Source organism: Dendropsophus ebraccatus, chromosome 11 (genome assembly GCF_027789765.1).
Source record: "Dendropsophus ebraccatus isolate aDenEbr1 chromosome 11, aDenEbr1.pat, whole genome shotgun sequence".
NCBI classification, from domain to species: Eukaryota; Metazoa; Chordata; class Amphibia; order Anura; family Hylidae; genus Dendropsophus; species Dendropsophus ebraccatus.
Window position 1 is genome coordinate 33,076,988 of NC_091464.1, and position 25,710 is coordinate 33,102,697.

The window sequence follows — 25,710 nt, forward strand, 5'->3', positions numbered from 1 at the left end:
GTGGGAGGAGACCGGCGGTGGGCGTGGCTTGTGTGAGATGACAAGGGGTGGGCGGGTCACAAGTAGGCGTGTCTTGTGGAACAGAGACGGCCGGTGGGCGGGTCGTTTTGCTTTGGGCTCTGTGGTGCGGGTGAAAGTGCTAAAAAGCGGGGCGGAGCTTGTATCAGATTGACAGCGTGGTGACACGGAGACACGCCCTACTGCTTGAGGATGTGGGCGGAGTCAGACGACTTGGCCCCGCCTTTTCTGGACGCTTTCCTTGTGTGAATAAGCTGCAGTTTGAATCTGCAGGGAAGGGGAGGAGTCAGCGGCAATGTGGTGAAGCGGACACAGAAAGTGGCACAAGCTCTCACTACTACTGCCCGCAGTGTAACGCTGCCCGAGTGCGGGGCCGGGAGACGGGCAGACGCCTCAGGACTGACGGCCATCCCGGGAGCAGCCGGGAGACCTCTCCGCTAGTGCCGGGTGATCCGTCAGCCTCCCGGGGCAGAGGCCGGGCACCGGCGGGCTCCCCTGGCACCGGCTGTGTGGGATGAGCAGTGCCATTGTCTAGTACCTGTGTGTGTGGCAGTGCCAGGCTCCAGACACAATGACTGCTGACAGACTGCTCGCTGCCGGCACTGCCACCTGCCCGGAGCCGGGACAGCTTCAGTGAGAGGCTCCGGTGTCCCCCGTGTCCGGTTACCGTGCCCGCACCGCTCCGGTGCCCTCAGATGCCGCGCAGCCCCGCCGGAGCCCGCTGATCGCTCACCGCTCGGAGATCGCACGACGCATCGGATGGAGGCGGCAGCCGGAGCGGGGACAGCCAGGACCGGCTCCAGGGGCGCCAGCAAGGGCAGCAGCGACGGGGGGGTCCCCAGCCCGAGCCCCGGCTGCCTGAGCGGGCACAGCCCCCCGCCCGGACCGGACCCCCAGCAGCAGCACTACAAGCTGGAGGACCTCGACACGGTGGCGACTGTGGGTGAGTTACACTGTGATGTATGGTGTCCCCTATCTGTGCCTGTCCTACCACTGCCCCCCAACCACTGACTGACTGCAACCTGTGCCCCCCCCAACCACTGACTGCAACCTGTGCCCCCCCAACCACAGACTGCAACCTGTGCCCCCCCAACCACAGACTGCAACCTGTGCCCCCCCAACCACAGACTGCAACCTGTGCCCCCCCAACCACAGACTGCAACCTGTGCCCCCCCAACCACTGACTGACTGCAACCTGTGCCCCCCCAACCACTGACTGACTGCAACCTGTGCCCCCCCAACCACTGACTGCAACCTGTGCCCCCCCCAACCACAGACTGCAACCTGTGCCCCCCCCAACCACAGACTGCAACCTGTGCCCCCCCCAACCACAGACTGCAACCTGTGCCCCCCCAACCACAGACTGCAACCTGTGCCCCCCCAACCACAGACTGCAACCTGTGCCCCCCCAACCACAGACTGCAACCTGTGCCCCCCCCCAACCACAGACTGCAACCTGTGCCCCCCCCAACCACAGACTGCAACCTGTGCCCCCCCCCAACCACAGACTGCAACCTGTGCTACCACTGCCCCCAAACACTGACTGCAACCTGTGCTACCACTGCCCCCAAACACTGACTGCAACCTGTGCTACCACTGCCCCCAAACACTGACTGCAACCTGTGCTGACACTGCCCCCCAACCACAGACTGCAACCTGTGCCCCCCCCCCCCCACCACAGACTACAACCTGTGCCCCCCCCCAACCACAGACTACAACCTGTGCCCCCCCCCAACCACAGACTGCAACCTGTGCCCCCCCCAACCACAGACTGCAACCTGTGCCCCCCCAACCACTGACTGCAACCTGTGCTACCACTGCCCCCAAACACTGACTGCAACCTGTGCTACCACTGCCCCCAAACACTGACTGCAACCTGTGCTGACACTGCCCCCCAACCACAGACTGCAACCTGTGCCCCCCCCCAACCACAGACTACAACCTGTGCCCCCCCCCAACCACAGACTACAACCTGTGCCCCCCCCCAACCACAGACTACAACCTGTGCCCCCCCCCCCCAACCAGACTACAACCTGTGCCCCCCCCAACCACAGACTACAACCTGTGCCCCCCCCCCAACCACAGACTACAACCTGTGCCCCCCCCCAACCACAGACTACAACCTGTGCCCCCCCCCAACCACAGACTACAACCTGTGCCCCCCCCCCCCCAACCACAGACTACAACCTGTGCCCCCCCCCAACCACAGACTACAACCTGTGCCCCCCCCCAACCACAGACTACAACCTGTGCCCCCCCCCAACCACAGACTACAACCTGTGCCCCCCCCAACCACAGACTACAACCTGTGCCCCCCCCCAACCACAGACTACAACCTGTGCCCCCCCCAACCACAGACTACAACCTGTGCCCCCCCCAACCACAGACTACAACCTGTGCCCCCCCCACCACAGACTACAACCTGTGCCCCCCCCCCAACCACAGACTACAACCTGTGCCCCCCCCAACCACAGACTACAACCTGTGCCCCCCCAACCACAGACTACAACCTGTGCCCCCCCAACCACAGACTACAACCTGTGCCCCCCCCAACCACAGACTATAACCTGTGCCCCCCCCAACCACAGACTATAACCTGTGCCCCCCCCAACCACAGACTATAACCTGTGCCCCCCCCAACCACAGACTATAACCTGTGCCCCCCCAACCACAGACTATAACCTGTGCCCCCCCCCAACCACAGACTATAACCTGTGCCCCCCCCCAACCACAGACTATAACCTGTGCCCCCCCCAACCACAGACTATAACCTGTGCCCCCCCCAACCACAGACTATAACCTGTGCCCCCCCCCAACCACAGACTATAACCTGTGCCCCCCCCCAACCACTGACTATAACCTGTGCCCCCCCCCAACCACAGACTATAACCTGTGCCCCCCCCCAACCACAGACTACAACCTGTGCCCCCCCCCCCCCCACCACACACTATAACCTGTGCCCCCCCCCCCCCCCAACCACAGACTATAACCTGTGCCCCCCCAACCACAGACTATAACCTGTGCCCCCCCCAACCACAGTCTATAACCTGTGCCCCCCCCCAACCACAGTCTATAACCTGTGCCCCCCCCCAACCACAGTCTATAACCTGTGCCCCCCCCCAACCACAGACTACAACCTGTGCCCCCCCAACCACAGACTACAACCTGTGCCTGTCTTACCACTGCCCCCCAACCACAGACTACAACCTGTGTGTGTCCTACCGCTGCCAGACTACAACCTGTGCCCCCCCAACCACAGACTACAACCTGTGCGTGTCCTACCGCTGCCAGATTACAGCCTGTGCCTGTCCTACCACTGCCCCCCAACCACAGACTACACAGACTGTGCCCCCCCCCCAACAGCTGCCAGACTACAACCTGTGCCCCCCCCCCCCCCCAACAGCTGCCAGACTACAATCCCCATTTTCCCCAGACAGCGGGAGGCTGACTATGATGGGAGATGTAGTACTGCACCAGCTGCGGAGACTCTCCTGTATAGAGAGCCTGGGGATCTCTTCCTCTGTGCGGCCGCATTGTGTTCCTCTGGTAGTATCCTGTATATATGGGATTCCCCCTTCAGTGGGGGGATAGTGTCATATGGAGGGAACGTTACACAGTGAGCAAAAAGTTGCATGTGTGTCACATGTCCCCAGCGTCTATGTAACCAGGAGGAGGACAACGTATTACTCCCATGTAGGCTGCTGCTGCGAGAAGATGATGATGATGGCTGTAACACAGGTTGTGCAGCCAAATATCACTCCAGAGACTGTACTGTGACCGGGGTCGGGTTGTGCCTACAAGTGGTCGTGATCTGACAGTACATCTCTCATGGACCAATGCATCTTCCATGGATTCCTTGTAACTGTCCGGTCATGGCGGCAGCCATCCACGCTGTGTATCCCTCGCCATATTTGTGACTGCTTGGTATTTAGAAATCCATTGGCTTCTGAGGTGTTTGTAGCCCAGTGATAAAGGACTGTGGTCAAAAGATGAATGTTGCCCATACATGCTGCACCAAATAGCTCCATCACTACCCCCCCCCCCCACCCACCCCCATGAATGTACACACTCCGAGCAGCTGGACTGGTTAGCTCTCCCTGGTGGGCAGGTGTGATGCCTCCATACTCATTACACTGTCTGTGGGTATGCGGCTATTTATTATGTGCGTGGGCATTCATCAGCTAGTTCTGTAGGGTTCTGCTTTAGTGAGGAGTTTCTGTTTTGGGCCTATATGGGACCAGAAATGTCCTCTAGTAAGATGAGACTGTTTCAGACAATACTCAGGTTATATAGGAAACTCTCCATGTGCAACTAACGGACCTGGGAAGAAACTGCACCCAAATTCAGACTAATCCCAAGATAATCGGGGTCACTACCTGGTGAGAGTCTATGATCCAACTACTACTAGTGTATACTGTCATCTCCCTGCATCTCCAACAGCCAGTACATCCCTCTAGGTATACTGTAGACTGCCACTTCTACACCCTAGAAGCCTCCATCACCTGTCTCTACGGCCTTACACTCAGTGTTACCAAGTGTGGGCCTAGTTCCCAACAAACCAGCCTTGGCACCTTTACACCTGAAACTCTTCTTGCTCACCCCTTAGTCGGCCATAATACGCTCAGTCTCCCCCATCTTTGTGACGGCTGACACCAATCCCTATAAACTACTGAGCTCTGTGGCAAAGACCCTACGGTCCTAACCCAAAGGCGTCCCACACAACCAGTCAGCTCGCCATCCTCTCTTGACATTCTGCAGGTTGCTGTTGGCAACGTCTCAAGGTATACGCTGTGAGAGTGACTGTCTAATGCTAAGGTGGACAACCTGCAAAGACCTGCTGTCACTTTCAGAACCCTGTTGTCACTGCTATCCGCCAGTGGTCAGCCACTCCAGCTTCACTTGTCTCTCACAATGCAGACCACCTCTGGCCTACTAGTATGTGTAGACCTATAGCAGGCTTCCTGAACACCACACACAGCTAATCCATGAGCCACCAGTTGGTACCAAGAACACAGCTCTGTATCCTAGAAGACCCATCACCACTCATTGTCATGTTATGTCTACTGACCAAGACACGACTGTTCAGGATCACCTATTCTTATAGCTCTGAGTTGTTCCTCTGTTCTTCTTAGGGCCCTATTCCACCGGACGATTATCGTTAAATCGTTCGAATCTAAACGTTAATCGTTCGGTTGAAATGCAGTTAACGATTAACGACCGAACGAGAAATCGTTGATCGCTTTATAAGACCTGGACCTATTTTTATTGTTGCTCGTTCGCAAATCGTTTGCATTGAATAAGACATTGTTTGGTCGTTCGCAATAGATACGAACGCAATAGCGAATAAATAGCGAAGAAAGAACGATAGCAATTACGATCATAAGTAACGATTATCGTTCCATGGAAATGACTGAACATTTTCAGGTCTTTCGCTATAGCGATCGTTAATCGTTAACGATTATGCAAACGATAATCGTCCGGTGGAATAGGGCCCTAAATGGAAATGTGTGACTCAATAGCCAATAGGGTGTTACTAATTAGGGGCGTGTCTCTACACTGTCTGACACCATCCAATCAGAGCGCAGACTGTAGTGCCACTTCCCATCTGGTAGCACTCTGTTGGTGGAGTCATACATTTCTAGTCTTTTCTACCCCTTAGTATTTTGGTCAGTATTTGGAATTCATTGGTCCATGTTTTACTACAACCAGGAGAGGAACCAGCCTTTGCATATGCCAGAAGGGCAAGTTTGGGCAGAAGAGATGCCACAGGGCTGTGTACTGCTTCTATGTGCCTACTAGAGAGCATTGCCATAGGTGCTACCCGCAGCAACTTTATTAGCATAAAGCTATATGGAGCATGGATGATGGATAAGATGTCATTGGTCGCGTATGATAATCAAGATGGCCGTCTTATGGCGCCATGCAAAGTTTGGTTCTTGCCGTGCCGAAAATGGTCATCACGATTCTTGAGAGGTCTTTTCGGGCAGCTATGTTATTTTAAGACCACTTAGTCAATAAGATGTGAAAGTCACCCTACCTCTTCAGGTCCACATTCTTGTTTTAGGGTGTAGTATTTTAGTTGGCACTGGTACGGTAAAGATATTCAGCTGAGATAAACCCTTGGCTACATGAGATATCTGCTATCCGCTCCTGGAAATGTACTCGCACAGTTGTCACTTCCCTTCAGCCTCTTAGTTACAGGTCATACAGAGTGATATGAGCTCGTGACACACATTTTGTAGGTTCAGATCAGTAAAAACTAAAGTAACAATTACTGACTAACCAAAGTTGACCATTGCACAGCGGCTCACCATGTGAACAGAGCCTTGCCATGTGTAGCTGATACATAGCGCTTATTGTGCCGCGAGAAGAACGTGAGAGGCCTGTGATTGGATATTCCACATGGAAATCGCTGGAAATTATTAGAAAATATAGGGTCCATCTTGAGGGATTAGATTAATGATCTTTGGAATGAGAAAGGGCACAGAATCGCCTTCTTATTCATATAGTATGGTGTGCTGGTTAGTATGTTAGTATTTGACCATAGCAACCTGCCTACACATAATTTACAATGTACAATGCTAAACCAACCACTGAAGCCAGTTCAGGTCATACTGTGTCCACAGACGTAGGATTTCTTGGCACTACCAACCAATGCGATCTACTAGTAATGTAATATCTATAGCCCTGACAAAGACTAATGGATCCCACTTATTTAATAAAATAAAATTATTATTATTTTTTTTTTTACATTGTTCTTCTTTTGGATTGACGTTCTGCAGCAGCTTATCCCTCATTTCCTATAGGATATCCAGTCAGGATGATCATCTGATGTGTCCTACATACACAAGAGATCATTTTGACTCGACGTTTGTTGGATAATTTTTCCTACTTCACAGCATTGAAGTTATATTGTTGTAAAAAAAAGAGAGAAAGGGTTTTATGCCGTGTTCTTTTGGGCGCTTTGTCTTATTTTTGATGAGGATATGCCATAGGGCACAGACTTGTCTTTTGATGCCCTCACCACTATTACCAGCCCTTACCCACAGGGGATAAAGCTTTTGCATATATATATTTTTGTAGGCTATATGCAAATGATTGGCAGCTTGTGTTAAATTTGTATGTTACACACTTTTGCAGTGTTCGTGCTGCTTGGCCAAACATGTTTGTGTAGTGTTGTTGTAACCTTGGCCAGATGTGTTCACACTTATAGGCTAAAGTAAGGCAGCGTTAGCCGTCATGGGGGTGTTACAGTCTATATGTCGATTAGGTGCTTGTACACTTAACCCTCACTGAACGATTTCAACCAAGATGATTGATTGTCGGTTGAAATTTATCAGGAACGGTTGTTGTATCCGACCAATGACAGATTATCAACTGAAAGTAAGTCGACTGTGTTGGAAATGTTTAGATGAAAGATCATTCCTTCAATAAAGATCTCTTGTTCATCAATAGAGATGAGCAAACTTGCTGAAATTTAGGCTGCATTCACACGTCCCGTAAAATTGTCTGGTCGCGGATCCGCAACCACGGACAGTTTTAGGATTCATTCAAGTTAATGCAGCCATTCATATGATCCGTGCCGCGACCTCCACCACAAAAAATAGGGCATGTCCTACTATGGATCCCCAACCCCCCCGTGCCGGCAAGTACATGTTCACTAGAAGTGGGGTACCTTCTCCTCCTGGCACCAGCACGAACCAGTGTAGTCCACACCACTCCCGATGAGCATGTGTAAGCTGGCTGGGACGGGGGAGAAGGGGAGTAGTTTTCAGATGCATTGATAGGAGCGCACATTATGGGCTCCTGTCGTCTCTGAAGCCAGGCAGCGGGGGAAGACTGCACTTCTAGTGGATCAGTACCACAATCCTGGCCCGGTCATCGTTGAGTGGATCGCGGCACCGATCGTGTGAATAAGGCCTTAGGGTTTGCACAAATCCTTCGCTGCTTGGAGAAGGTTGATGCAGCCCAAGGACTACCTGGTAAACATGGATAAAGCCAAAGGCTATTTTCCCAGTGTCTTATTCAGCCATTTAAAAGATGTCTCCTAGGATGTTTGCTCCCCTATTCAACAAAAAATGAGGGCAATAACCAGTCAGTAGAACTGAACTTACTGAGCTCTACTGACTGGTTATTGCCCTCAGTCTTTGTTGACTAGGGGAGTCAGAAATACCGTAACATGGTATATTGTAATTTATATCCAATGTGTAAGTTCAATTGCATGGCATAAAAGCAGATAAACAGCTTGATGTATAAAAGAAATAATTCACAAAGGTTCTAATAAAAGTCAGAAATAGTCACCGACTGTTTTATCATTTTATATGTCACCGGTTTAAGAGCTTGGTCCTAGCAGTATTGGTTTCCCTGCAACATTTCTCTCTGTGATGGGTCACTATGGTGCTATTACTGGAGTGATCTCCTGTGCCTGCCATTCTACAGAGTGGGTGCCAGCTGCCGTAAATAAGGCCTTGCAGCCTTCTAACACAATCTTTGTGCCCAGCAGTCCTGTAGGATTATTATTGCTTCCAAGGTCTTTGTACGCTACACATAAATATTTGGCTTATAAATAAAGGTAAGCTACAGGTTAAGTGGCAACAGTTTTGGCAAGTGTCCCATTGTGGCACTTGTTATGGCCATACATCTTCATACACCTTAGCATAAACATTGCGCAGATCATTAAATCGTCCGGGCAGCCCATAGAGGATAGCTGTCGCTCCTATTCCACAGACCAACGGCAGCAGATTGCTGCTATATGACTAAACGACTGACATGATCAGCCGAATACGGCCAATAATTGTTCCGTGTAATAGGGCCTTTAGTCTTTTGGTACCCATAAACTTTATAACATATTAAGTGGAACCCACTTCTGGCCTCCTGACTCTCCACCAACAGATATTGGAGAGAAGGGTTGGGTGGGGTGGATTTTCACTTTATGACTAGTGTTGAGTGGACTTCCCTTATGCTGCGTTTACACAGACAGATTTATCTGACAGATCTTTGAAGCCAAAACCAGGAACAGACTATAAACAGGGAACAGGTGGTAAAGGAAAGACTGGGATCCATCCTCTTTTTAAATCCATTCCTGGCTTTGGCTTCCAAAATCTGTCAGATAAATCTTTCTGTGTAAATGCACCCTAAGGGTCCTATTTTAACGATAAACGATCGCAAACAAGATTGTTTATCGTTAACCAGAAATCGTTCACCATATTACGCAGATCGGTAGTAGTTAGATACGATTGTTACTACGATCATTATTGCGATCGTTACTATGATCGTTTATTCCTTCTGATCCCAGCAAAACAATGTACAATGTGCTATTACACTGAACAATTAGTAAAAAAATGCGGAACTTGAGCGAACGAATGTGGAATTACAGCAAACAATTAACGATAATTTTAGGTTACGATCTAAATCAAAGATCAATGACATACAAACGATTTCTCGATCGTTGCCTGCAAATACACAGAATAATTATCTTTTAAATTCAAACTATATAACTTTTTTTTGTACCATAATCGTCCCGTGTAATAGGGCCCTAAATGTTTGGGTTCTGCAATGTTCGCCGAACTCAAGCGCTCTGCATTTGATTCCCGGCAGGTGGAGAACTTGGGTGCCGCTCTACAGCTGCCAGGAAAACATGGACACAGCCAACACTATTTATAACCATTTTGCACTTAAGGATAAGCCAGTGCCAGAGTTGTCTTGGCTATGGCTTACCCCTCACATATGAGCGTTTGGCACTGTATGGGGAGGCAACAGATTAATGTCAGCCATTAGTTATTGAAGTGTATGGGTATCTCGTTCAAGCTTATTCTTTTGCTTACATTTAGTGTATACACATGAAAGGCACCCATAGGCCCCCATGCACTTTGTGTGTGACCCATTGGTATCGGACACTGTGGTATGATGCCATTGGCTAAGTGGCTTTGTTCACACCAGTGATAAGTTTTCATTGGGTTTATTATGCTTTTTTAAAAGCCATCATAACCAAGTTTGTACTTTCATTAAAATAAAAAAGTATAGTACGCCGCCTTTTTGTGCCATACTTGCAATAGTAAATCTGTCCAAATTCTTTAAGTGAAGGTCTGTGCCAAGGAAGGGAAAACCTCAAGAGCCAGCTAGCAAACGTGCCTAGAAAGTTTCTTCTGGCACTTAGAAGTTTTTTTCTATTACTATACCGCGTACAGAACTTTTTCACGTCTGGCTGCTACACAAGACTTATCCTGCAGTTGTCTAAAGTCTGTAGTCATTTGTCCATCTCTGGTTTTATCCCTTAGGCAAAATACATTTGGAACACAACTTTATTTACAAATTTCAAGCAGAGATTTTATGGACTGCAGATTTATCGACTGAGTTTATATAGCGTAAGTCTTTAAGGCAGAATAGAATAGATGGTAGGTGGCGGCCAGGCATATCCAGGAGCCAGATTGACTTTTTAATCCATGTTTTGAGATACAAGGTAAAGGTAAAAGATGGATATATATAATTTTTTTATTTTATTTTTGTCTCTGGTGTTAGTCCAGCGTTGTTACATGGACACAGTGAATGTTTTACCTAAAATATTTATGTTCATTTCATTTGTTTTCATAATATTTTGCTCATATGGATGTACCAGCCTGTCTACAACTTTATTATGGGTTATACTCAAATAATATGTTCTTCAACCTTCACAGCAGAATTGTTCAGGTAGGTTTATGGTGTGTGTGTTTGAGTATACCACAAGTACACATGATTGTCTATCGGCTTTTGTAGTGATAACAAGACGTGTTTGAGTAAAGCATGTGACTATTTGTAAGTCAAAGATTTAGCAAGGAGAGGTAAGCCTATGGTTGGAAACCACATGCCTCAGATTACAATACATAAAGGGAATGTATAACCACGAAAAAAAAATAGTCACTTTCCTAGAATATCTTAAGATGAAACCCTACGATTTAATAAAAATAAAGGAAAGATACAAAGATCTGAGACGCGACTCATCAGTTCTTCCTTCAAAGAAAAAAGAGGTGCAATAAAAACAGTATATTTTCAGCATAAGCGGCATATCAAAAAGATAAATCCCTGAGCTCTGTGACATAGGAGATCAGGCTTCAACAAATCTTTTCAAGGTTAATAGCAACCACATGATCTGGAATATCAGTCGGCTTTTGTAGTGTATTGAAAGTCACGAAGGGCAAACGGTGGTATCAAAGCAATAAGGAGAATTGTAAATATATTGTAATGGGGCCAACACATACTATTGGTTACTTTCTTAGCATGTAGGCTGGGTTCACACTACGTTTTTGCTATCAACTTTGATAAAAAAAAAAACAGAAGCAAGTGTGTGCATCCGTTTTATCCGTTTTTCCTATGACTTCCATTATAAAAAAAAGGCTCAAAACTTATCTGTTTCTTATAGCGTCCACAAGAACGTGGTCGACCTTATTTTTGTATTAGTTAAAAAGAACAGATCAAAACGGGTGCACACAATTGCATCCGTTTTTTTCATCTGTTTTTTTTTTGCAAAAAAAAAAAAAGGATTGCAAAAACGTAGTGTGAACCCAGCCTTACCTGTTTTATGGGATAGGGTATCTTATAGCACATTCAGTAAAGTAGCCTCTGCCATAGCCAAGTGGGCTCCCAACAGTAGTGTAGTATACCACCTCCTTGTATCCTACGTTACCACTACAGCCAGTCACTGACATTAGTGGTCTTCTCTGCATCAATGTAAATAAAACTTGATAGGGATGTTACTACAGTACTGAACAAGCTGTTTTATCCAACTTCTGTTGCAGCAATGTGTAAAAAAAAAAAAAAAAAAACTGTGTGGGTGTGGGGGTGGTTACTGAGGCCCTCACTGGTTACTAGAATGTAGGGACAGAGCTTGTTTCCTTGGAAAGCTTTCTTAGGAATGCCAAGCAGACATGAAGAGACAACGTGCTCAGCTAAGTGCGTCTGTCCCTGTGACATGTCAGCAGCTGGGCCCCCCTGCTGCACCTCCTCACCATGATAATAGTTGAGGTTCAGGTTAGGTTGTATTTGTCAAGGGTGAGAATGCAGGACATCCTATGCACTCCCATTCAGGTAAGTGAGACTATTTCTATGGAGAGAGTTTAAAAAAAATTGATAACTTGAAAATGCAGGCCACAAAATTAAGGCCACAAAAAAGTTTGATCTTAAGGAAAAGTCTGGCAATTTAAAAAAAATTTAAAACAAGCAGGGGCGGACATAATAAAGAATTGGTACTCCCCTCTCCTGTTTGGGGGGGGGGGGATGCCTTTATAGTTTAAATACAGTGCACTGACAGAGTAAGGAGTCATTGGCTCCCTGAACTGTCAGTTGCTCTTCTGCCTGCCAAAAACCAGGTGAGTATGTGTGTTTATTTATTTTTTTAATAAAGGGGGTGATGCCTATGAGGTGAGCAGGGGGCCTACAGACGGGGGATTACATGCAGGTGAGGGTGTTTCCTACTGCGTAGGGTTTGTCTTGGTGGGGTGGGCTTACAGCAGGGAGGATCCCTTATGGGGGGGGGGGGGTATTTGAATAAAGTTTACTGCAGTTTATTATTTGGCCATATTGCTCAGCCCAATAAGGAGTTAATGGTGTGGCGCATAGGATTAGATAAAATAGTGCAGTGGCTGGGTCTCACAAGGCAGACAGGACGGTCCGGCAGCCCTCAGTGACCAGGCAAGTGTCAGCATTTCCACATTACATTAATTATCTTTGCTGTGCAGATCACAAAGCAATATGTTTAAATATCTCCTGCCCTAAAAACTTGGCCTGCGAGTGACTCGTGAGGATTGCATTTGGAGAAGAGACATGTAACACATCATCTAGTATTTAAACAGCAGATGCCGATCCTTATCGTTGTGTGCCATGTACCAGAACCCAGCGCAGCACTGCACATTATAAACCAGGGGCTGGAGTAGATTATGCCCGTACACTACTATCCTGGCCTGTCCATTAGCACATACTGATATTTCTATCTTACCTAATGTGCAAAAAGTGTAAATTATCAATACAATATTTTGGAAACATTTGGAATATTAGAGTGGCTGGGTAGCTTGTAGAGCTCATATCACACTATATACATACCATTGTCATCTAGTAGCCCAGATTAGCTAGCTATTAATGCATCACAATGTGGTGCCCAACAGCTGGGCCCTAGTCACACGTCCGTGGTTCCGTCCGCAGTCCCAGAACATGGGACCAATGGGTTTAAATGGTCATGTTCACACATCTGTACGGGGCCGTGATCCATGCTGCCAAAAAAAGCACAGACCCGAATTTGTGGCAGAGATCTGTCTTTTATGTAGTGGTCTGTGAAGCACATTTGTATAGCAGTATGCAGTTGTGGGCTGCCCTAATGATGATGTGAGTGAGGCGTTAGGATCCTCCTATTACATGGCCCGATGTCTCCTGTAAGCGAGTACCGAGCCTATTACACAATCTGCTAGATCGGTGTTCGCTTACCAAGCCCGTTACACTGCTCCATAATCATTTTGCAAGGACTTCACGGATGTTGTTAGCGATGTCCACGCAGCCCTTGCCTTTAAACTATATACATATTTCTCCACTGCCCCAGTGGTGGTCTGCCCTCTCCTTGCTTCCTGGAGCCGCCACTGTGGCTTTCAGAGTGGTCTATAAAATGACAGGCTGCCCAGCCAATCACTAGCCAGGACCGCCGCGGCTAGTGATTGGCTGAGCGGTCTGTCAGTTCAGAGACCGCTCTGAAGCTATAGTGGCGGCTCCGGGAAGCAAGCAGAGGGCAGGACAACACCGGGACCATAGAGAGGTAATGTATACAGTTTATTATTTTTTTTTTTTTTTTTTTTTTACACAATTGTCAGCCTTTGGCTGTGCATCGCTAATACACATAGTAATGCGTGGTCGGCAGCCAATTATTTTAGGTCCGGACCAAAAGAAACGATCATTGTCATCGGCTGATCATTGTCTCTATTACACAGAGCAATAATTGCCTGAGTCGCCCTGATTCGGCCAGTTATCACTCCGTGTAATAGGGCCTTAAGAATTGCCACAAAAAAACACCTGCACTACACAGTGAATGGGGCCAGAAGCAGTTGACTGCATAACTGCAGCCCATTCCCTGTTCATGTGAGCGGCAGCTGAGCTGTAGTAACCAGGTCCGGCCACTACACAGTGATTGGAGCCAGCTGCTTCCGGCCCTATTAACCGCATGGTGCGGACCCTGACGATCGGTGAATGACGACCTGTCCTGTGGATAACCCATCAGTCTGTTTTGCCTAGAACACTATTTTATAATGGTCTGTAAACCAGGAAGAAAGTCATGGGGTCATTTCAGGCCCTCACATGTCGTGTCCTTAGCTGTATAACAGCAATGACTGTGTGAACGTCTGGCAGAAGGGTTTAAAGATAATGACCAATGTGTTTGTGTCAAATAAGTGACATAAGTAAATATAATAATGTCACTGGCTGCACTGAAAGGGTGCACTCACTCATTGCAGTCCATGTTTTATTCTTCCTTTGATAATGCTGTGGTGGTATGGGCCACAGTGGTCCCTAAAGTTACAGTGGTATATTCTGTGCCATAGAACATATCGGCTCTCCAGTCTTCACATGGTGACTCCCAGGGTTTGGCATGTTTTGTAAATAAAAGTTTCTCTCTTAGAGTGAGGAGCCTAAGGCCTATACTTGACGCCCGCTTGTCCAATGTGACGATGACCCCTGGGGTCCATTTTTAGCTTTGTTTACCAATAAACACCCAGAACTAGTTAGGACACATTTCAGAGTGATCTCACTTATTGTTAGGAACAGGACTGTCAGACCGTTCTACTATATCTTTTGGCTCTTCACTTTCAGAAAGGTTGTATCGTCGTACAGTCCCTTTTTAATAATTTAATGTTCTGGCACAGAATATCCGGAACGTTGTTGTCTACCGCTTTTTGGCATGTAGGCATTGGAGTAGAGGGATGGACTAGCTGGTGGTGTCTCTCGGCTCCCCCCTCTTTGATGTCCTAGTAAAGCATTGTCGAAAAGAGTTATCAAGAAGGTGGAAGCTTTGCACCTTGTTTTACCCAGTGCTGCTTGTTGTTGTTGTGTTAAATGCAACAGCACAATTTATGTCTAGAATTCAGACTAGTTTATTAGGTAGAATATTACTTCATTATTAGGAATTTCCATGCTGTTTGCTCTCATTGACTAGACTGTACCTTGTCAGTTCTCTCTTGTATGATTTCTACTCTGTATATCAAACACCAGGACTGGACACCTGTCGGGCTCACCTTTGGTGGTGGTACAAGATTTTCAAGTTTATTGAACCTAATAGGCCAATCTTATGCTCCGTTTACACGGAACAATAATTCGCCCAGATGAACGATTAACGATTTTGAGGTAACAATGTGTTACCTCAAACACCTATATCATTTGGAAAATTCGTTATTGTCATCGTTTTAAGATCGCTTAAGCCTTTCTCACACCTCTGTGTAAGACTGCTTACACGAAGCGATCTGTGAATTTTTGGCGAACGACCAACAATGATTTGGGAACATGTTGACCGATTTCTCGCTCATCGCTTGATCATTCACTGTGTTTACACGAGCCGATTATCACTGAAATGCGATTGTTGTTGCGAAAATTCGAACAATAATCGTTCTGTGTAAACGCAGCATTAGTTGATTGTATTAAGGGGGAGGGGCGCAAAAAAAAGATGAAAAAAACACTGCTAGCAGTAACATCTGGAACCACCCTCTGTCACCCTGTGGTGATGCAAGGTTAATCTTTGTTATCAAGTGGAGGATCTAACTGCTCAACTTTATGATCAAATTACCGCTTTTGCCCTACCGGGTTCTACTAGATTCTAATTCTGATGAATATAAAACCCTGATATCTTCATAACTGCAGGTGAAACTTTCTCCCCCACACTCCCCTTTTTTCCCTATCGCTTCCTTTCCCCATCTGCCTAATTTTCTACTCCTTCCCCCCCCCCCCACATATACTTTTTCAATTTTTTTTTCTTCTACTGCTTGGTTTTATAGAGATTTCTCTGATTATTGTTGCATTCTGGACTCTAATGGGCCTATTCCACGGCCCGATGATCGTTGAGCGGGGGCTGCAGGGACATCGTTACCGATGTCCTTGCAGCATACATTACATGTCAGTTCTTCTCCTCCGCTCTGTCTTCCTCCCCGGGTCCTGCACATTCTAGCTTTAGAATGGCCTGTCAGCTGACAGGTCACTCAGCCAATCTCAGGCCGCGGGGGTCCCGGCCTGTGATAGGCTGAGCGCTCCATCAGCTGACAGACCACTATGCAGGTAGAGGGCGCGGGACCCGGGGAGGAAGACACAAAGCGGAGGAGAAGCCCTGCAGGTAATGTATTTTGATTCTCAAATCGTCGGTCGCCCGCCGCGCACCGTTATTCCACCGTAGCGATGCGCGGTGGGGGAACTATGATTTTAGGTCTGGCCCTAAATGAACGATCAGCCGATGACACGATCATCGGCTGATCGTTCGCTCTATTCCACCAAGCGATAATCGGCCGATTCGGCCGATTATCGTTCCTGTGGAATAGGGCCCTAAGGCCTCATTCACATGTCCAGTTATTTTTAATGACTGGGATTAGTGAGTCCACTACCTTGCTCTGTAATCCGTGAAACCCCCCAACTGATCCCATCACCTCAATATGTATTTGTCAACGTCTAGGCATCTCATACTCAACAGTATGTGCACATGTATACACCCCATGTGGCATCTCCCAGTAGATTGTACCCCCCACATTTGGTTCCGTTAGTTAGCGAACACACCCCTCCTTTCCTCATCCTCTCCGATAGTGTGCCTGAGCGAGATAGTCGGGAAGTCACAGGCCCCCAAAACCCAGTGGAGACCTCAGTGGGCCTCCTCCTGTGTGGGCATTTTAACCTGTTTGGTCCTACATTGAGATAAGTGGTACTTCTAACCCCACACATTAGAGTCAACCACAGCTGGAGCAGTCTATACACCAATGCATATGAATATACATGGTAAAGCTACAGCAGTAATTTGGGCTTCGTATTATGTACTGAAGACAAAACTGAATCATGGGAATGGCAGATGAATACATTAGCGGTTAGAAATTGTCTTATATTTTGATCCTGCTCAAACTTTAAGAAATGAAAATCAAGAAAAATATTGCGATTTGCGATGTGACTGATGTGGCAATCGTCTCTCATGTTTTCCTAACCGTTGCATCTGTACATGTGAATCATGAAGGAAGTACAGTAAGCGTGTGATGAAAGGCCATGATAAAGGAGATTAAACAGCTGCACCACTTCCTCATGCTTTGTTTTATACTGCCAGATCCTGTGTTTGTGAACAGGTTTCCCATGTTTCCAGGAGAAAATACACAGGTATCACACTTGTTACACGGCTTAGGAAACGATTAACCTAATTAACTTAATTATAACTTGTGCAACACAAAGTGAGTTTCCTCCCATAATTTATTATAGGCACAAAATTTGCTCCGTACTTCAATGTGACAACATCTAATCTTCTGTGTGTCAGAGTTGTATTAAATAAGCAACACAGATAAATATAGCAGCATCGGAAGGCTTGTATGTGGTGCACACCTCACCGGACCTGATCCATATCCGTGTGAGACAGCACAGCCAAATAAAGTGGTCCTCTATAAAGCGAATGTTACATTGGGTACTTTACATAGTTTAAAGTTTGTTTGTTTTTTGTTTTTTTTTTACATGAATAGACTTGCGCGGGGATGCTGGTGCTGTGGTACTTCCATTAGAATCAATAGAGCATACAATGAAAGAAGTCTCGGCACTACCGGCTGTGGCTTCCAGGCAGCAGTAATAGTCTGACTTCCCGGAGGCGGCTATTGCAATAGCATGGTGGTGCTCAACTCCAATATACAGTCTTTGGTAAACTAGGGATGTAGATCAACGGGCGATGATCGTTTCGCATGCTCACGTGATGCACGCTTCCTCTCGGCTTGGTACAGGGGGAATTGCCTACAGATGAGGGGGCTTAATACAGTGTTTACCTACATAGTGGATACAATTTTTTTTTTTTTTTTGGGGGGGGACGACTACCTAAATGGGGGATAGCCACATGGAGGACGCAACTTACTGGGCTGGCTAACATGTAGAGAAGATGTCCCCTGTGAGTCACTGGATGTAACTGCACTGTAATCACATATAAGGTCTGCAGAACCCATATACAGCGTGATCTATTTCTATATGGTCGTTGAATAAGAAGAATACTGGTCTTTATATAGTGAGTGCCACAAAGTATTCATGCTTTTGGCTGCTATAATGGTGGTTTACTTTTTTCACTTGCTGCCTTAAACACTATGAAAATAGTATGTGAGGCAGCCTGCAAGAAGCAGAAAAAGGAGAAAATTGAGAATTCAGAACCATACATAATGTTAAAAAAAACATTGAGATGCAGAGAAAAGTATATATAACTGATTTACAGTATAGTAGTCATAACATTGTAATAGCATATTTTCCATGAATACGTTTTGTTTCCCATGCATCATAACTGATTAGAATTTCTAAAAACTTTTTGCAAATATATTGTAGTTCTTTTCATATGAGTTCCTAGATTCCCTCATACTGGTTCCAACAGACAGAAATCTCCGCCCCGCCCCCCTTCCACAGCTGTAAGGAGAGATCAACATCACCAGAGAGCCGGTTAACTGATGGCCCCTCTTGTCTGCACAGGCACTGGTCTTGTTGAAAGGTGCTTGGTTAGTGAGCCTTTACACGGCTCTGTTATTGTGCAGGCAGGGCAGAAACCATTACTGGATCGCTCGTGCGGCCTTTATATCATTCCTCATCCACCCTGTGACATAGGGAGATGTTTAACCTGCTAAAACTACACAACCAGACCATTGCTGTTTCCACAACAGTGTGTCATTGACGTAACATGTAAGGTAGATGTACATCTCTGTAGTCCTTTCCAGTACCAAAAAAAAAACTAAAAAATCTTCAGTAACTTGAGATCTTTATAAAAGCTTTACACATTATACTATGTTGATTATACCTTGGGAAGGTGGTGTTGTGTATCGTTCCAAGGCAGAGTTTGCTTTTCATCCTATTTATAAAGGGGATATCCCCTATCAGCTATATGGTGCAGACAGCGGCTATGTGACCTCATCCAATATTTATACCACTGTACATTATCAGCTCTTCAAGAACCCGTATCTATTGAAAAGGAGTCGGGCATAATGCCTATTAGACTGTGCATTAGCAGTATCACTCTGATGGACTACAGCCTAGGATATGGTAGACAGAGGGCAGATGGGATGACTTGTCTAATGAAATGTCTAGGTAGGCTTAGAAGGGATTTATGGTGTCGCCCTACATCTATATTTCCTTGCTGTTTATTAGTCTAAATGTGAAGATGTATGACATTGCTTATAGGACCAGACTGGCTAGAGTGCTGCTGCCGCCATTGTATCCCGCTTGTAAGATCATAAAATACTATGTACACAACCCTGTAAGGCTGGGTTCACACTGCAAAAAACGGATGCATTTGTGTCCATCCGTTTTGATCTGTTTTTTCCATTGACTTCCATTAAAAAAAAAAAAAAAAAAAAAGATCAAAACGAATCCGTTTTTTTTGACTGACGCAAAAACGTAGCTGACACTACTTTTGTGTCCGTTAAAAAAAAAAAAAACGGATGCACACTAATGCATCAGTTTTTTTCATACGTTTTTCATTTTTTTTGCAAAAAACGGATGAAAAGAACGCATTGCAAAAACAGTGTGAACCTAGCCTAAGGGCACTATTCCACAGGATGATTATCGTTTGCATAATCGTTAATGATTAACGATCTCAGACGACCGCTATTGCGAAAGACCTGAAAAAGTTTACTCATTTCCATGGAACGATAATAGTTACTTATGATCGTAATTGCGATCGTTTTTCTTCGCTATTTATTCGCTATTGCGTTTGTATCTATTGCGAACGACGTCTTATTCAATGCAAACGATTTGCGAACGTTTTGTGAACGAGCAACGATAAAAATAGGTCCAGGTCTTATAAAGCGATTAACGATTTCTCGTTCGGTCGTTAATCGTTAACTGCATTTCAACCGAACGATTATTGTTTAGATTCGAACGATTTAACGATAATCTGAACGATAATCGTCCGGTGGAATAGGGCCCTAAGCATTGTGTGTATTGGTCACTTCTAGTCTTGTTTAAAAGTCTGACTCCAACTCCTTCATAAATGGCCAATCAGACACCAGTTATTATCAAACTAGTATAAGGTAGAACTGGCTCAGCAGCTTTTCCCTAATGTCCTACTTGATCCTGGGGCCACTTCTAAATGAATAAGGCAAAGATATAAAGCAGATTCTCCTCTGTGTGTGTGTGTGTGTGTGTGCAGTGGATGCAGACAGTCTTCAGTCACCAAGAACAACTTACTACTAACTGATGTTCACCATACACAAAGGAAAACTGCTGACAATGCCAGTTACCTGTGATTTAGAGGGGTCAGCCATAGTGATATAGGTGTCAGACATAGGCCCAGATTTATCAGCTCTCTGTCAGCATTTGTGCTCATAATCATCTCTGCCCCACAGGAACTACCTGCTCAGCCAGTCAGTGACTACAGCTGTGCCCCGATTTACTCACTGATTGGCTGACTGGGCATTTCTGAGTGGGGCTGTGATGTCACAGGATTGAGGGACCATGAGCCATGGCGATGGGTAAATAGAACTTCTTTATTATGATCCCACCACCCCCTGTCCCTCCTGTATTTTTCACTGTTGCCCAGAATACCCCTTAAATTTCTTCTCTCTCTCTCTCTCTCTCTCTCTCTCTCTCTCTCTCTCTCTCTCTCTCTCTCTCTCTCTCTCTCTCACACATAAGCAGCCTGCTGCAGCCATAATGCATGCATGCATGCTTGCGCGCACACACACACACACACACACACCTGCAGCCATAGCACACTGAAGAAAAACACACAATATTCTCCCAAAAAGAAAACACCACATTGAACACAGAGGCTACTGCGATGTTACTTGGGGCTTCTTCTCCTCCTCCTCTGTAGTACACAGGATATCTTCATATTACACTGCTGCTCATATACAGTCATCCAGCATCCAGAAAAAGAACAGCACAGATCTCCCCCCCACACACAATGGACTCTTCCAGCTCAGAAACAAACTGCCAAATAGAGACAAATTACTGATATACTGTATGGAGGAAGCTAAATGTATGTGAAAGGGGTTTTCTGGTTGTTAGAAGTAAGGTCCTAAGGTTGATAATAAATATAATATATTAATGAGGAACATTTATAAAATTAATATGAAAATTAAATTATAATACTTTGAAAGTTTTTTTTTTTGTTTTTTTTTGGAACTCCGACTCCACAGCCCTAATAAAAAAAGAAATTCTCCAGTGTTCCACTACTTATCAGCTGCTGTATATCCTGCTGCCACATCTGTCCATGTCAGGAACAAATCCCCATAGCCTCTCCTGCTCTCCAGACTGAAAAGAATATAACACTTCTCTGGCACTTTCTAAGAAAAACATTTTTGCTGGACAACCCCTTTAATAAGTTTGTTTAGATCCCTCCGCAAGCTGGACACTGAGCCTGTCCACACTCCACCCAGTCACCCCTGTGAGGTAGCCCCCTACTTTCTTCTCTTCCACTTCATCTTTAAGGCCTGAGAATTGAGGTTATTTACACATATTAGGATGTTTGTTTCCAGCTATACATATACTGCTTTAACAACAGCTAGTTTGCATTCTTTTCCTAAAGGAGAAGAGCAGCTAACCACTGGGAATATCACTATAAAGCATTGGCTCTGATGCCAGAATACCACCATACCACCATCAGGGAGTAATGCCATGATGCCAGTACTGTGCTGTAACAAAGGTGACGTGTTTATTGGCATTGAGATCAGCTGTGCCAATGCCAGTGCCATGATCTTAACCATCAGGTAAACTACATCTGGTTACATTGTCATAAGCACTGATATGGGACGATTATCATACGGAAAATCATTATATTGTTCAAATTTAAACGATAATCGTGCTGAGTAACTGCAGGCAACAATCCAAAAAATCGTTTGTATGTCATTGATTGTTGCTTTAGATCTGACCCATTGTTAATCGTTCGCTGTAGTTCCGCATTTGTTCCCTAATCGTTCAGTGTAATTGCACATTGTCCTTCCTTTTGCTGGGATCAGATGGAGTAAACCACCATAGTATCAATCTTTATAACCATCGTAACTAACGACTATCGTTTTGTGTCCATATTGTGGACGATTTCAGGTTACCGATTAAACACTCTCGTTTGCGATAGTTAATTGGTAAAAATTGCTTTGTCTAATAGCACCCTAAGTGTTTTACCTCTTAAAGGCGTATTCCCATCTCCCCTACCCAAGTTGTACTTGTAGGGCTCGTCAATTAAAAATTGTGGGAAATTCATTCATTTAAAGGAGACCTTTAATCTACAGGCCTACAGGCTCCCAGCCCCCAGTTAGATCCCCTTATACGTACCTCATCCCGCCGAGTTCCGCTGCCGGAGCCGGTCCTGGGACGGAGATATCCCGGTCAGAAGCCAGCGCGCGCGCGCTGTGGAGAGGGTTCCGGCGTCCATAGAGAATGAATGGAGACGTGCGCGCTGCAGAGATGAGGTACATATAAGGGGATCTAACTGGGGGTCGGGAGCCTGTCACCCTGGCACGGGTGGTGACAGGTCCTCTTTAATAGACTTGCCGTCTCCTCCTATTATGCCGCTCTTTCCCTTTCACTGTGGACAGCTCTTGTCTAGGTTACTGACCACCACTCTGCTCTAAAAGCTTACACAGGGGATGAGGGATTTAATGTTGCATCTGAGATATTATTCCTCAGAGTCCTGTAAGTCATTGATACATCTGAGCCATCCTTCAGGATCTTCAAAGGGTTTGTCCTTTTCTTTCATATAAACTAGTGTCAGGAAGTTATACAGATCTGTAATTTACTTCTATTTAAAAATCTCAAATCTTCGCATACTTATCAGCTGCTGTATGTCCTGCAGGAAATGTTGTTTTATTTTCAGTCTGACACAGTGCTCTTTGCTGACATCTCTGTCCGAGACAGGAACTGGCCAGAGCAGGAGAGGTTTTTTTATGGGGATTCATAGAAAACTGAGACAGAATTCCTGTCTCGGCCAGAGATTTCAGCAGAGAGCAGTGTGTCAGACTGAAAATAAAACATTTCCTGCAGGACATATGGGAAGACTTGAGATTTTTTAATAAAACAGTTATACAGATTTGTAATTTACTTTTAAGATAGTTGATTTGAAAGAAAAAGATTTTTTGCTGGACAAACCCTTTAAGTGTAGATGAGGTAGATACCTGCAGGAATAGAATAAGTGGCTACTTCATGTTTCATGAAGAATATGTTTAGTTGGCACTGGTTTTCAACCATGACCCCTAACTACTGTCCACAATGGTTCCATGACCTGCTCAACAATTACTAGCTAAAATTAACTTTTTTATGGGAGGGGAAGTTTTGAAGTGTCCTCTTCTGTTAAATATGCCGTGACTATTTGTAGCCTCGGGTATGTGAAGAATGCCTTTTGGTCACAGTCCTGTCAGTTTTCAAAAGACATAGTCCATGGAAGTGTGCTCTCAAGTAGTTGTTACCTCAAGTGCTTTGCTAGCTCAGAGTATTTCTAGTGGGAGTGTACTGTCACACGTCACTCAGACCTGCGCACATGTCTATATAAACAGAAATCAGGGTGTTCGGATAAGTCGCAGGAAAAAGCTGCTTGGGGCAATGGTAATGCGAACACTGGGGGAGATTTATCAAACAGGGTGTAAAGTGAGACTGGCTCAGTTGCCCCTAGCAACCAATCAGATTCCACCTTTTATTTTCCAAAGCGTCTGTGAGGAATGAAAAGTGGAATCTGATTGGTTGCTAGGGGCAACTGAGCCAGTTTCACTTTACACCATGTGTGATAAATCTCCCCCATTGATGACATCTCTGACCGTCCTCGCTGAAATTTGTAAATAAAGAACAAATGACCGTTCCACTGTATCCAGCAATTACACACAAATGCCGACAAACTAGAGTTTTGTTTTGTCTTTTAGAAGATGACCTGGCTGTTTTTAGATCCCATCACCTACAGTATGCTCAGATTAAAACCTTGCTGCTTTGTTGTTGCCGTGATTGAATAAGGCTGGGTTTACATATATAAGTTGGCATCAGTTGCGGTTTTTGCCTAAAAACTGACCACAACTGATGTCACAACTGATGCCAAAAATGCATCAGTTGTGATCAGTTTTTCTATCCGTCTTTTCATTAAAAACCATCAGTTGCCATCAGTTTCCATCAGTTGCCATCAGTTGTCACAAGTTGCGCTCATCAGTTGACATTTTTTTCCCCAGTATGTTTTCCTGTCATTTTCAATGGGATTTGCGGGGGAGCGCACGGGGGCTATATACTAAATTGGGGGAGCTCACAGGGGGGCTATATACTAAAAGGGGAGAGCGCACAGGGGCTATATGGGAGGGGGGAGAGCGCACAGGGGGGCTATATACTACTGGGGGGCAACAGGGGGGCTATATACTACAAGGGGAGAGCGCACAGGGGGCTATATGGGAGGGGGAGAGCGCACAGGGGGGCTATATGGGAGGGGGAGAGCGCACAGGGGGGCTATATACTATTGGGGGAGAGCGCACAGCAATGCTGTATACTAATTGGGGGAGAGCACACAGGGAAGCTAAATATTACTGGGGGGGGGCAACAGGGGGGCTATATACTACTGGAGGAGAAACAGGGGGGGTGATATACTACTGGGGGACCAAGGGGGGGACTATAGGGGAGGGGGAGAGCACACAGGGGGAGATATATGTTTATTTTGTGCTACTATTTGCCTGAACGCCGGATGCCAGAGCCGAATGGCATGCGTCCTGCCCGGCGAGGCATCCGGCGCTCTATTCGATTGAATTGGTGCGGCGCCGCATCACCGGAGCGGCGGTCCGCCAGGACGCTGCAAGATGCGTCCTAACGCACCAACGGTCCGGTGATGCGGCGGCCACTAGTTCACGCCGCACATTTTGAACGATCCCATTGAAAACAATGGGATCAGTTCAAAGATGCGTTTCCCTCCGGCGCTTTTCTCCTGCGCCGGAGGGAAACACCGCCGCACCGCCGGACATATGTAAACCCGGCCTAAAGCATTTTACTTTTTTGCACTTTACAACATCTGGATGCTGTTACCTTTTGCGCATTTGTACAGATTTGGGCCAGAGAAGTTTAAGGGTGCGTTCACACGCACAGGATCTGCAGCAGATTTGATGGCGCAGATTTGAAGCTGCAGCAGATTTGATGGCCCTGAATTGATTTGCTTTGAATCTGCAGCTTCAAATCTGCACCATCAAATCTGCTGCAGATCCTGTACGTGTGAACGCACCCTTAATCTGTCATTTTGCAACTGATGTTTAATGGTTAGAGCCGCTTTGGTGTTTGTTATTAAAACGTTATGTATTAAGATCTATGTATATTAGGGTGCCTTCACAGGTACTGGATTCCCAGTGGATTTCACACTGCGAGTTTGCTGTGAAATCTGCTGCGAATACATGTAGTGTTAAGTTTAATGGGGTTACATACCGACAGCAGAATTTTCATTCCGCTGTCCGGGCAGCACTGATTGGCTGATGGGGACCGACAGAAGCAGGTAATGGATGCGGCGGGCTGGGGGGTTAAAGGGGCTGGGTTACACTGCGGGTATGTAACCCC

General features: G+C 46.1%; 1 protein-coding gene across 1 annotated transcript in view; it reads left to right on the top strand.

The window, feature by feature from the left end:
* The first annotated feature begins 265 nt into the window (after positions 1-265).
* The window catches only part of PRKX (protein kinase cAMP-dependent X-linked catalytic subunit), a 90,571-nt gene continuing 65,126 nt past the window's right edge, over positions 266-25,710 (top strand). Inside the window, exon 1 of the mRNA XM_069944444.1 lies at positions 266-961. Within this exon, the coding sequence (XP_069800545.1) occupies positions 778-961 (184 nt within the window). The 5' untranslated portion in view covers positions 266-777. The remainder of the gene's footprint in view (positions 962-25,710) is intronic.